General features: G+C 36.6%; 2 protein-coding genes across 4 annotated transcripts in view; one reads left to right on the forward strand and one right to left on the reverse strand.

The window, feature by feature from the left end:
* Window positions 1-13,109, reverse strand: part of psmd1 (proteasome 26S subunit, non-ATPase 1) — a 37,400-nt gene that overhangs the window by 13,582 nt on the left and 10,709 nt on the right. The gene's annotated exons all lie outside the window — the stretch shown is intronic.
* Window positions 486-11,184, forward strand: htr2b (5-hydroxytryptamine (serotonin) receptor 2B, G protein-coupled). Of its 2 annotated transcripts, XM_083559285.1 has the most exons (6): window positions 486-1,109; window positions 1,703-1,846; window positions 1,937-2,128; window positions 3,987-4,275; window positions 8,061-8,261; window positions 9,425-11,184. In XM_083559285.1, exons 4-6 carry the CDS (start codon window positions 4,059-4,061, stop codon window positions 10,342-10,344), a joined length of 1,338 nt encoding a protein of 445 aa, XP_083415411.1. In that variant the 5' UTR covers window positions 486-1,109; window positions 1,703-1,846; window positions 1,937-2,128; window positions 3,987-4,058; the 3' UTR covers window positions 10,345-11,184. The 2 variants fall into 2 exon arrangements, with proteins under 2 accessions (XP_083415411.1, XP_083415410.1); XM_083559284.1 differs by having other exon boundaries at window positions 1,703-2,128.

The following is a 13,109-nucleotide window of genomic DNA, read 5'->3' on the forward strand; positions in this document are numbered from 1 at the left end:
AACACTGGTTCACTGGTTGGGAGGAATTATAGCACTTAAAAAAAAAAAAAAAAGACAAAAAAAAAAAAAACCCCGGAAAATAATCGATAGTTCAAGTGTTTTAGGAAGAGGTAGGTCTATCAGTTGTTTGAAGAGAGGCAGTGGACTCAGCTGTTCGGACATCTGGGGGGAAGCTCATTCCACCACCTCGTTGCCAGAACACAAACGCTATAAAGCTATTTATGTATTGCATTTAACTACAACCTAAAAGCAATGCAGAAATAAGTGTAGTATGTAGTAATAACCTAGTATAGTGATCTACTGTGAACTGACATTTTTACAATATTCCTTCTTTGTAATTATTTGTGGATTCATGTTCTGAACACATCAATGAGAGAATACCAAATCAAATCTGACTGAATAACAATGGAATCAAAACTGTACCATGTAAAACCCTGATGATTTACAGCACCAACATAAAAAGATACTTGGAAAAAAATTCTTCCATAAATTTCTTTTGATGGTATAGTTTATTCCAAGATCGAGTAGATTAATAGTGGACCAAAAAAATTGTAAAAATACGTGTACGAAGATAGAATAGTTCTTTTTCATTTCCCTCACGAGGACGTTTACACAGAGATTAACCTGTCCAATGAGCAGAAAAGAATGAAACTCAAGTATAAACTCTTGTGGGGCATCATCACCACCACTTCCAGGTCTTTTGATTAATTTGGATTTGATCTCTAAACAGCTGAGTCATGTTACTCCAGGAACAGGCTCAGCCTCCAGAGCACCTATATCTGGAACGTTTCAGAAAGCGCTCATAAGGCTGTTTTTGTGTGCTTTGACTTTTTTTTTTTTTTTTTTGCACTCCTCTTCTGAAAGTTCATAAACAATAGCCAGAGGCTGACACACTCCAGGAGTGAGGAGAAGAGCGTTAACCAGACACGGTGGCGAAATGAACAAACAGAAAGGAAGTCCTTGACTCAGAAGTTATTCCTCCACTTGTAAAAATTGGATATTAACAAGCAACAAAAGGAAAGACATTGACTGGGAGTGGTACTTTCTTCAAAGCATAAATTTGCTAATTCATCAAGCACAGCTCACTCAGGAGTACGGATAAGAATCAGGTAAAATATACCACAAAAAAAAATAAAAATTATAAAGCAGGGAAATCAGGACAAAAAGCAAATGTGGGTCGAGCCAGATGTGAGAGATTGAAGGTAAACATTATGAAGTAGCAGGCACTATGGTTTCTGTTGGCAAGGTGGGCAACAGATGTGAAGACAGGAACACACTGTGCAGCGTTTTTGTGTGTGTGTGTGTGTGTGTGTGTGTGTGTGTTAAAATCCTTATGAAAAACTGTGTTTGTTATAATTAGAGGTCCACATCCTGCCAAGAGTTGATACTGAATCAAACAAGATTAGCTTCATATGGTAAAATGATGTCCATCAATTTGTATTTGGCAAAAAATAAAAAAACTGCATTATAACTTTAGAGGAAATAAAAACCTCGAAAATTTTTAAAGCTTATCAATTAAAATTAATTTATTAAAAAAATGTATTCCAATATCTGTATGGGAAATTGTAAATGACAAAATAGCTTGGTAACTGACAATTAATAAACTAAACGAAAAGCTGATACTTTAAAGGCATGCGCTATTTTCCCTCCTTCGAGCGGAGTGCGCTAAACAGTTATAAACAGTAGATCTTTCGTGTTCAAGGAAATTACCTCCCAGAACCGCTGGCACAAATCCAGCGCAGACACACACTCGTGTGTTTTCTGAGAGAGTCAGAAAGGCAGCGCGAGCGGACGAGTGCAGAACCAGTGAGCGCGGAGGAGAAGAGATGAGAAGATTAGTGCTGCAGTAGGTGATGCAAAACAGGAAAATAAAAATGGACATAAATCCTTCAACACACGGCACAGAAGTGAGATAATTCTTTGGGTCTCGTCCTAGGAAAAGACTCCGAACTCTGGTTTCTCGTTCCGTGTGAGCACTTATAAAAACGTGTGAATAGACCAACTAAAAAGGACCAAAGAATCCCAGCTTGGGAGGTTCTAGATGAGTAAAGACGACACAGGGCAGAAAAAAAAAAAGCATGTGGAATAAGATCGAAGACCAAAAAGCACTGACGGATCGGAGCTGAAGGTAAGAAAGCTTTTTTTTTTCTTTAAAAAAAAAAAAAAAAAAAAAAAAGGTTCTTAATGGTTAAATATAAATATGGAAAGAATTACACAGCTAGATGAGCTTGAGGTTTGCGTTGAATCTGAAAACAATTAAAGAAATGAACCGTGCAACCAGAAATACGCTGACAATGAGCAAATAAATAAATACGAAATAAATAAATAAATAAATATATTTAGGAAGTGGCCTGAATCTATTAAAAGAGATGCAAAAAAGTTAATAAAAGTGCAAATCATTTTCAAAGCATATATTATATATAGAGAGAGATTATTAAAACCCTAAGATTTTACAATCACTTGTCAGATTAACTCCTCTAAAAGTTTGTTCTCTAAAAATTTAACAAACAAAAAAACACATTCATTCAATATTATACACGATATTAAATCAAAGCTATAAACAAGCGTAAATGCGAATAATAATATCATCATCATCATCATTAACACTCACCAGCCAAGTGCTAATTTATAAGTGAGGGAGAAGAAAAAAATAATAACAGAAGAGGAACAAACATGCCATCTGTCCTAAATCATCAAATTACATTAAAATACGACATGGCTGAGTTCATGAGCAAACGGTGATTACTGCAGATCTTCACTTCCTTGCTTAATTACTTCTCAACGGCCCAGAACTAACGACAGCACAGGGAAATCAGACATGATTTATAATAATAAACGTCACGCCGAATCACAGATAAGTACATCTGAAGGAAAAGGCACTGGTTTGTCGAGTCAAATTTCAGGCAAAACTGTAAAATAACTGAGCAGTGGGTTTAAACCATGCGATTTAAACCTGGTGTGGTGAAATAAAAAGAAATTACTGGCACGTTAGGTGACACATTGGTTTAAGTGTATATATGAATCACTGTGTAGCGAAATATCTGTGCCCAATACAGTGTGATGAAGATTTAATATTAGTGGACCATTTAGTCCTGGAGGATACGACGACATACAATGAGATCCAAATACAATTTGACATTTTTAACAATTATTGATTCAAATCAACATTTCCTTGTTAAAAATTTTTTTCAGTTCTTCAGAATGTGTGCTAAAAAGTGTTTTGTAGTCATAAAATAAATTATTCCTTTTTTTTTCCCTTAATGTACAATTTTCTTTTTTTTTATCATCAATGTTGTTTCTTTTGGATAAAAAAACAAAACAAAAAAAACATTTATTTTAATTTATTAAAACATTTGTTTACTTACTTATCAATTTAATATAATACATTAGTGGATAAGAAAAAAACATTTAATAAGATAAAAACAAATGCAGTGCGATTTTCCGTTGACCAGAATGAAAATGATCGTTACATTTGACCATCTCCAGCCAATCAAGAAACTTAAAACTGATAAGCAGGACGTATGTCCATGACCAATAGGCATGGAACTTGTGATGTTTGTTTATTTTGTATTTACAATTTTATACTATCTATGAAAGTTCTACCAGGCTGTAAAATTTGCACAAACAAAACAAATACTCTATAGTGCTATAAATTTTTTTTGGCTGCATCTCCCTTTAATTCGGTCACAAAATTTTTAATTTTTCAGGATTACTACAGTTTAAACACCTAAAGACTTAATATGATTCCTCTCATTTTCCCTTTCCCTTACAGAATACTGTTAGAGCTACAATATTGATATAAAAATTTTAATCAGAGTGATGTAGTCCAGATAAATAACATTTAACAAATTGTGCAGATTTCAAACCACTCAATCTGTGGCATTTTACACATTTGGCACAGAGAGCTAACTGCCGTGTGCTGTCCGTTATTCATTCTTCCATCGTTACTCTCTTAATTCTGTCTCTCTCTCTCTTTCTCTCTGCAGTGGGACAATGCTGGCCGAGCCCCAGGAAAAAGACACAGCACGTCGTTCTTGGTCCAGGCAAGCGAAAGCAGCATGTCTTCTCCCAATGGAGAGATGCTGCACTGGGCTTCACTGCTCTTCCTTATGGCCATCCTGCCCACCATTGGGGGCAACATCCTGGTCATCCTGGCCGTGTCGTTGGAGCGCAAACTCCAAAACGCTACCAATTACTTCCTCATGTCTCTAGCTGTGGCTGACCTGCTGGTGGGGCTGCTGGTGATGCCCATCGCTCTTGTTACCGTGCTGTACAGTAAGTCAACTCTGTCCTCATCTTCAGCTCAAAAAAATAAGTAATTCTTACCATCACATCCTGAAGAATTACTCCACCACAGATTTTTGTGTTTATACTTGTTATGTTTTTTTCCCCCTCATAGTTAGATTTTATGTTGTGATCCATTCACACAAGTTATTTCATGTTATCTCTTTGATTTATAGACGGTTCTCGTTCACCCATGCACCCTTACTACAAAAGTAAAACCAAACAAGCAAAAAAAAAAAAAAAAGTTAGCGCTATCTCTGGCAGTTAAAAGCTTCTTATACCAAAGACTCTTTATAAAATTCTAACAAAATTCCTCACAGAATGTCTCTGGAGGGAAAATGAGAAAAAAAAGAAATCCGTTTAGGCGTCACATTTACCGTTCAAAATTCATGGGAAAAAGCTGTCACGATCGAAGTGATAACAATAGAAACGAGTGCATTAATACAACCCTATGATTTGCCCCCGTGGTACTGTTAGAGCTGCTGGTCTAGAAAATAAGTTAACAAATCAGAATCCAGAAGCAGCATTTCTACAGATGTCCTTTGGCCCTTATGTATTATGAAATCAGATTGTAATCAAATATCATAAAAACTCACCCACTCAAAACAAAGCCTTATCTTGGACTCGGTCCAATCAGAGAAGTCAAACAACATTTAAAAGACCATATTTCAAAACTTGCCAGTTGGAATTAAAATATAAATGAGTGTGAGGATAATAAAGTCTCCGTAAGAACCATAAGAACCTTCGTTACTGACTGTATGGAATAATGTGATGCATCAGATAAACAACATTTGGCACTCACTTGGTTCTCCAGCTATATGGTTCTTTTAAAGTGGATGAGTGAATAAAATTTAGCAGCTCTTTCCATAGTTCTGAAAGTTCCCTTTATGATCCCTTTCATGACACTAAGCCGTAGCGAATGATCTCGACACCAGATGGACGAAAAAATTGTTGAAAAATGAACACCTTGGTGAAAAGAAAGAAGTTGTTTAATTCCCGTGAAATGAGGAACGCAAACAATAAATGCTATCACGCTCTTCGCTGGATAATGATCACAGAATGGACCGTTGCTCATCAAAATTCCGAAAAAGTGCAGATAACATCTACTCAAAGCGAAAGCTTAAATGAGGAGTAATTTGAGAAATAGAAAGAAATTGAACTAAATCTGGGGCTACAGGAGCTCGGAGGTTCAGTGAAAGAAAACAGTTGGAAATTTGTTAAATGTGGAGTGGCAGAAAAATCACAGAGGATACAGATCGTGTTTGTATGATTAGGTCATGCCGTTGGTTTTCAGAAAATGCTGCCCTGAAAGGACACAACTTCCTTTCATTATTGATATTGTCAGACTACAGATCATTTTATTTATATGCATATTATATGCATTGTGGTGTTCACCACTTACAAAATGACAGATCCTCTAACTGCTATACAAACCCCTAGAGTTTGATGTACTGTTAAATCTCCAGGTAAATATTTGATACTTTTAAGCTATGAATATTTCAACTGTGAATACGTTTTTTTTATTTTAATCATTATTACACCCATGTGAACTTTTTTTTGTTCAATCAAAACTACCTAAAAGATATTAAATATAATGACTGCTTGGAACCAGTGACATTTAACAAAACCCCATTTTTTACAGTATAATGTCAGACTCTGAGATATACATCTATACAAGTCTGTATTTAAAACCGGAAACGCCGTGAGACCTCAGCAGTATGTTGTAAACCTGTTAAGTTGTTTGAGTTTATTCTAGCCAGAGTGACCAATAAAGAGGACCTGAAAGATATTTGCCAGAGAGAAATTGCCACGCTTGTTCTCATCGTGCTCATTCGACTGTTTAAAGGGGTTTTATTTTTGGTGGAAACGAACTTGTACCCGAAGGCAGGAATTTTCAAAGGAATTAAATCATATTAGAGAGACAGAACAAATGATAATGAATGGCTCTGGAGTGCAATGACTGCTCATTTATCAAATGCTTCAGGACAGAGAATGGTCTACAGAGCAATGCTTAGTGTTTGTCTGCATGGACATTTGAGGTCATTATTCAGCAGCTCCATGCTATAGCATGAAAAAGCCCCAGAACATAGTTAAGCTGCAAAAGGGAAAAGATGAATATTCTGGTTGTTCAGTTATTCATCACTCGCATTTACTAATATTAGTATTTTATACTGAATCTTTAAATTGATAAAAATGCATTCAAATCTGGGCAAGTTTTTCTCTCTAACACTGTGCTAGGACTTTTTGGTATATGATAAAGAGCTTTAAACTTTCAATTTGTTTATTCCCAACACTACAGTTTTGCTGGCATATGCCTAATTTTTTTACATGTATGAAGTATTATTATATGATACAAGGCTATGCCCACATAACCTTAATGTTAAAGCTGAGCAAATGTTAATTTATTAAAATGCTTTATTTAATAATTTTTATTTATTATTTTGGATGTTTGAATTTTTTGTTATTTAACACAATATAGTTTCACATGTTTTTTTTTTTTTTTTTTAAGAAAAAGCCAGACATCAAAAAGGCTTCAGTTATTTATAGCTAAAAAGGTGCTATTAAAAAAGAAAGAATACTAATAAACTGATAATGAACTAGCTTTGAACAAAAAGTAAAAAAAAAGTCACAAGTTAAAGCCTAATACTTTTTTAAAGCAAACAGCTGAATGAAAAATTGTCCGTGTGCAGAGCAGAAACAGAGCTCCGTGTCCAGTCTTCACATGTGCTAAACAGGTGAAAACAGGACCCTGTGTGGACACCTTGAAGTATTAAACGGTTCCACGTCAGGGTAAATAGGGGAGAACAAATTTCACACCAGCAACACCAAAGCTAAAAAGCACACGGATATACTTGGGGGAGTATGAGAACAATCAGATTTTATGCAAAAATGGAGACAACACTTCCCATTTTTCAGAGAAAAACCTAATTAATTGCCTAGGTCTATCAACCCAGCCATTAGGGGGGCACAAGCCAGTGTACTCTTAGTGCCGGTCCCAAGCCCGGGTAAATGGGGAGGGTTGCGTTAGGAAGGGCATCCAGCGTAAAACATGTGCCAAATCAAATATGCGGATCACAAATGAGATTCGCTGTGGCAACCCCTAATGGGAGCAGCCGAAAGAAGAAGAAGAAGAATTGCCTAGGTCTATCATTGTGTGAAATAAATATCTGACTCAGATATGTCAAAACAAAAATAGCCATTGACCCATATCTTCATTTCTAATCCAGCATAAAACAGTTATCTTAAATCTAGATTTAAATGAAACGTAAAGACTAGAAGTGCACCTGATTCAGCTGAATATGGAAAAACAACATGTCTCTCATTAGAGGTCATCAATATTCCACACAAAGTGGAACCTTGATACTCACGACCTCGATACTTCATGACTTTTCATTTAGAACTAGACAGAGTATCTCGCAAAAAAAAAAAAAATGAAAAAAAGAAAGAAAAAGCCACTCAAACGTTCGGAGTAACATTTTAAAACAGAGTTTATACTAATAAATTACATAAAAATGTTTGAAAAACTATTTTTCAAAAGAACCCCCTTATCAAAAGAAGAGATTCAAAACCTCACGATTATTTTGTTACTCGCGAGGGGTCATAGCATGTAACCCCCCGCGAGTATCGAGGTTGCACTGTATATGGTTGTACTCTTCGCTCGAATAGGCATTAAACGCTAGTGTATTGCATGAGTTATATAACATAATGCAATTTGGTATAATTCAACAATTACTTTCAGCTTATGATGAAGTTTTCTTTTCATTCATTCGTTTCAGATTCAGCCTGGCCACTTCCTGAATTCCTGTGTCCCATCTGGCTATTCCTAGACGTTTTATTCTCCACAGCCTCCATTATGCACCTGTGCGCCATCTCCCTTGACCGCTACATTGCCATCAAAAAGCCCATCCAGCACAGCCAGTACAACTCGAGAACAAAAGCCGTGGCCAAAATTGCACTCGTCTGGGTGATATCTATAGGTAAGTTCTCAAATATCGAGACATTTTAACGATTTAAGGCCTGAGATGGAGCGTTTTCAATGCAAAGGCCCAAGTACAGGGTTGCGGTACTAACGAATATCACGCCGGAGAGATTTTCAATCTCGCGTAGCCCTTCACTTTTAATATCTGATTTATTGCTTATAGCTTACACACAGGAACAACTGCTTAATATCTTTAGCTTTTATCTGATAATGAGATGACTATTTTGGCAGGATGGTTGTTTGCACCACTTTTAAGTAAGTGACAGCTAGTAGCAATATACCAGCTGTTGTTTATTTTCTTGCTGCAAGGAGTAAAACACTTGCCAAGGCAGCATCGACAAACTTCTATACACAATAGATTTAACAAAGTCTTAGTCAGGTTTTCTGGGGAAGTAGTGTCAGAACAGCTGATTTCTGGTTTCAATGTGCAACACTTGGTCTATAATAAGATAAAATAATGTATAAGACTTCTCATACTAAACCAACTAGGTGTAAATATAATCACAAAAAAAAGATGAAATCTTGTGCATTCGTATCGCAAAAGGTCGAAAAAGAACTCGTTGCAATAGACAGCTGATAGGATAGACTTGAAAAGACTTGATGGTGGACACCAGGCTTCTGGACCTGACTTCAGATAAGCAAAACAATTACCTGTTAATGATGGGGCTTTGTTATATAACTGTTTTGACCTGGAACAAGACGAGACGACACCTCGTGCAGTTCTGCTCGTTAACAAGAAGGTCCAGGTGATTATTTTGACGGTGTTGTCTGGAACACTGTGGCGTTTGGCGCTACAACAGAGTTGTGTTTTAAATCCATGAAAGGCAGATCTTGTGCAGTGTCACTTCAATAATGACCATGCACAACATGTCCTTTGCTTATGCCGAAGGCTTACAATCGCATACATGCTCTTTTGACAAAGTGGAATAACTGAGAAAAACCAGACAGACAATGTAAGCTGATGTTATGGAAGCCAACATCAGTGGAATGGTATGCTATTTAAAGATCTACAGCCAAAATATAGCAACCTTTTTATTTTATTTAAAGAGATGGACGGTTTGTTTATTTGTAGTGAGCGTTCTGCTGTACGATGCAAAACCAAGCCAGTCTTGGTGCCACAGTGATCTAAATGATTTCAATTATGATCTTTCTCTTTAACAGGTATTGCCATACCCATACCCATCAAAGGGCTGAGAAGTGCAAATAATGGAATCAACACAACTTTCAACAGCAACCACACCTGCCTGTTGACCATAGAGGCCTTTGGGGACTTTAAACTATTCGGCTCTCTGGCGGCGTTCTTCATTCCCCTAATGATCATGATGATTATATACCTACTGACAATCAGAGTGCTGCGCAAGAAGGTGTACCTCCTTAGATCAAGGGCAAGTCAGCAAGTCAACAGACCCGTGGTGTGTACAGTCTTTCAAAGAGAGCAGACTGTTTTATCTCCACCGCAGAATATATGCATGCTGGATGCTATTAAAAAGGACCAACTAATGCAGCGGACAAACCTCTTCAAAGGGGATGAGATTCCCATTCGGCGACTGTCCACCATGGGAAAGAGATCCATGCAAAATCTGAGCAATGAACAACGAGCTTCGAAAGTTCTGGGAATCGTCTTCATGTTGTTCCTGGTCATGTGGTGCCCGTTTTTCATAACCAACGTGACATCCGTGCTTTGCGGGAGTTGCGATGCCAAACTGCTGGAGAGACTTTTAGACATTTTCGTGTGGGTTGGTTACGTTTCATCGGGCGTCAACCCTTTAGTCTACACGCTTTTTAACAAGACTTTCCGGGGAGCCTTTACGCGTTACATCACGTGCAACTTTGGCGCTAAGAGAGTGCAGAGAATGCAGCACAGGAATTTGACCAAAATTGCGTTCCAGTCTTCTGTTGCAGAAAATTCCAAAATGTTTATGAAGCATGGGATGATGAATGGTATTGGTGCTGTAGGGTACCAAAGTCCTTTGCGAAGACGACCCACAAACCTTCAACCTTCTAGCAGTGTCATGCTGGATACTCTACTTCTCACAGAAAACGAGGACCGCAAAACTGAGGAAGGGACCAGTTGTTTATAGCTAGCATAGATGCCATTAAAAAAATTTTCAAAAAAAATATTCAAACCCTTTTATTTATGGCATAAAATGCCCAAACTAACTCCTGCACATAACAGAATTGACCAGTATTCACTCTTGCAAATGAAAAAAGGTCTTTTCAGCACTTTTTTTAAATGGTATTTGATACTGGAATAATGTGGATGGAGGCCAGATTGCAAAGAACAAAGAATTGTAAAGAATACATGCTATGTGTAGCATGAATGCTATACACATTGACCAATGTTATGGTTTTATGGGGACATACAAGGTTTTCTTGGTTATCTTGCTAATGATAAAGGTCTCATTTTTATATATTTTAAACGGATGATCTGGAATAACAAACATGAATGATAATTGTCTACATGTTCCAGATGCCTGACCAGTGGAACCATCTTAGGGTTGTTGTATTCAAGAGGTTGTCCTTTCAAGAGCCTAAACATTTCCTGAACTCACTTGTTACACAAACCTAAGTAGACCCTTGACTACCCTTGACTGAGAATTTTATATTTAAATCTGCATATCCAAGAGATACAATTCTGGTCTGGAATAACAGGCCATCTTTAAACTGGTGAGATCTAAGGAGGCTTTTAACAAGAACATTATTAAGATTTTTCGCTAATACCTGCTAACATCTAGCCTAGCTTGCTGTCTAGATTAGATTTATTTTTTTTTTAATCAGTAATGCAGATTTGCATAAATCAGATGAGATTGGTTGCCCTCACAGTTGCTGTAAAGGGAGCATTTTAATTATGTCCCAGCAAAAAAAAAAAAAAATATATATATTTTTGAAATATGAAATTAATGAAATATGTTTTCAACTCATCGTGTCGTAAATTGCTTCATTTCCCACTCTAATAAGATTTTCACTAGTCCTTTGTCTTCCACGATTATTTTCATTTGTTCCCCAAGCTGTGACCTGAAGTTTCACAACTTTGGATGCCCCGTTGTGACCAAAAATACATATCTTCCCATGGGATTGTATGTAAAATCGTGGTGCAAAAACCACCAACTGTGAAAGCAGCCTTACAAACAAACATCTTAATAAAATGAGGATTGTAGCATGTGATAACTAAATTAAGTGATGAAAAGCCAAAGAACAGTTGTTGCTATGTTGAGGAAAGTTTGGAAAGCTAGAAAGTAAAAAAGCATGAAACTAGACGTTCAAACAACAAACTGATTCTCTTTTTAAATGTGTTCATTAGATCATTGGGGCATTAAACAAGTTTTTACCTGCAGACTGAACATAATACAATTAGACCAGCTTTAAGCCACCATATAACAGGAGGCCTTCCAAACTAAATCTTTAACTTATTCTATGATTTCGATAAACCAACTCTATATGAGCAAAGTGTTAACACGTGTAATAGAAATCATTTCCTCATAACACACTTTCTAAAATATTTTTAACATGCAACCCTGCAGATATAAAAAATGTTTGCCAAATAAACATTTTCAGCAAATTCTCCATCTGTGAAATGAATCCAACAATGTGAGAATGTACATTTGTCAGAATTAGTGAAATTACGATCTCCCTGGGCTACCCAAGTGTGAAGAACTGTATTTCATGGATGCATAGAATGTCACTCTACAGTAATTCTGCAAATGTCTCAAATAATTCATCCCTTTTTAATTTTCTGAGCTCTCGCACCACAAAGCAGAGCTAATGAGTTGGCTAGAGTCCTACCTTAAGTATGGCTTAATAAATCAAGAAAAAGTAAATTTTCCCTGCCAAGCACAATGTGTGTACATCAATCCCATTACTTGGCATGCAATGTCATGATCAGAGAGCCACACCTCTTATGGACTACACCAGAGTTGGGTGGAAAAAGCGACAGGATTTCTAAAAACAACCGCAGTCCAAACCAGGGTTTTCCCATCGCTAAATGTACCAAACTCTCAGGATAAATGGCATCAAGTGCAGAAAAGAAAACCACAAGGGTAAAAGTGATCTTAAATTATTACACATGGGCTTTAGGCTACAAGCCAAAAGTTAACAGAGAAAATATGTTTTAGTTTTTTTTAAGCATTAGGTGTCTGGTCACACAGTGGTCAATATCCGTCCTGTCTTTCATGTTCATTACAAAATCTAGATATTGTTAATTTGGTTTCTTTGTCCATTACACGTTATGTCCAGTCACGTTTCTCAAACATTTAGGAGATAAGATGTTTTTCATGCATTAAAAGAGTCTATGTACAGCAAGGATTTACATTACATCCAAATGATCACAAAAATATCATATAGCCTTTTTTAGAACTTACAATATTTTGCCCCATTTCTCTGCCTGGCCCAGAACAAATATCTTAGACAATCACCAAGTAGCATAAAAAAAATTATAAATCCTATTCTAATTCTAATAAAATGCATGTCAATTTACCAGGGAGGCTGCCAGTAAGATATTACATGCCGCACAGTTCAACAGTGTTTCCTGTTAAAAGACTGTTCCAAAAAGTGCCAAACAACTTAACTATCCTAAGTACATTTGAGAAAGCATTGTTACTTAATAATTGGGCTTAAATGGACATAAATAAGCTGTGATTGTTGGTACTTAAGTGAAGGAGATGAGTGTTAGAGTTTCTTTTGAATGCATTAAGAGAGGGATGAAACTCAACTTCCAGTGAAATCCATTAGAGAAGACTCTGGAAAATATTCCAAAAGAACGTGGGGAATCTGGTGGTTGTATATACACACACGTACAGGAAGATTAATCAGTTTTGGCTGAAGGAACACAACACAGGATTTGTCCATA

Source organism: Silurus aristotelis, assembly GCF_946808225.1.
Source record: "Silurus aristotelis genome assembly, chromosome: 13".
In the NCBI taxonomy this organism is placed as follows: domain Eukaryota; kingdom Metazoa; phylum Chordata; class Actinopteri; order Siluriformes; family Siluridae; genus Silurus; species Silurus aristotelis.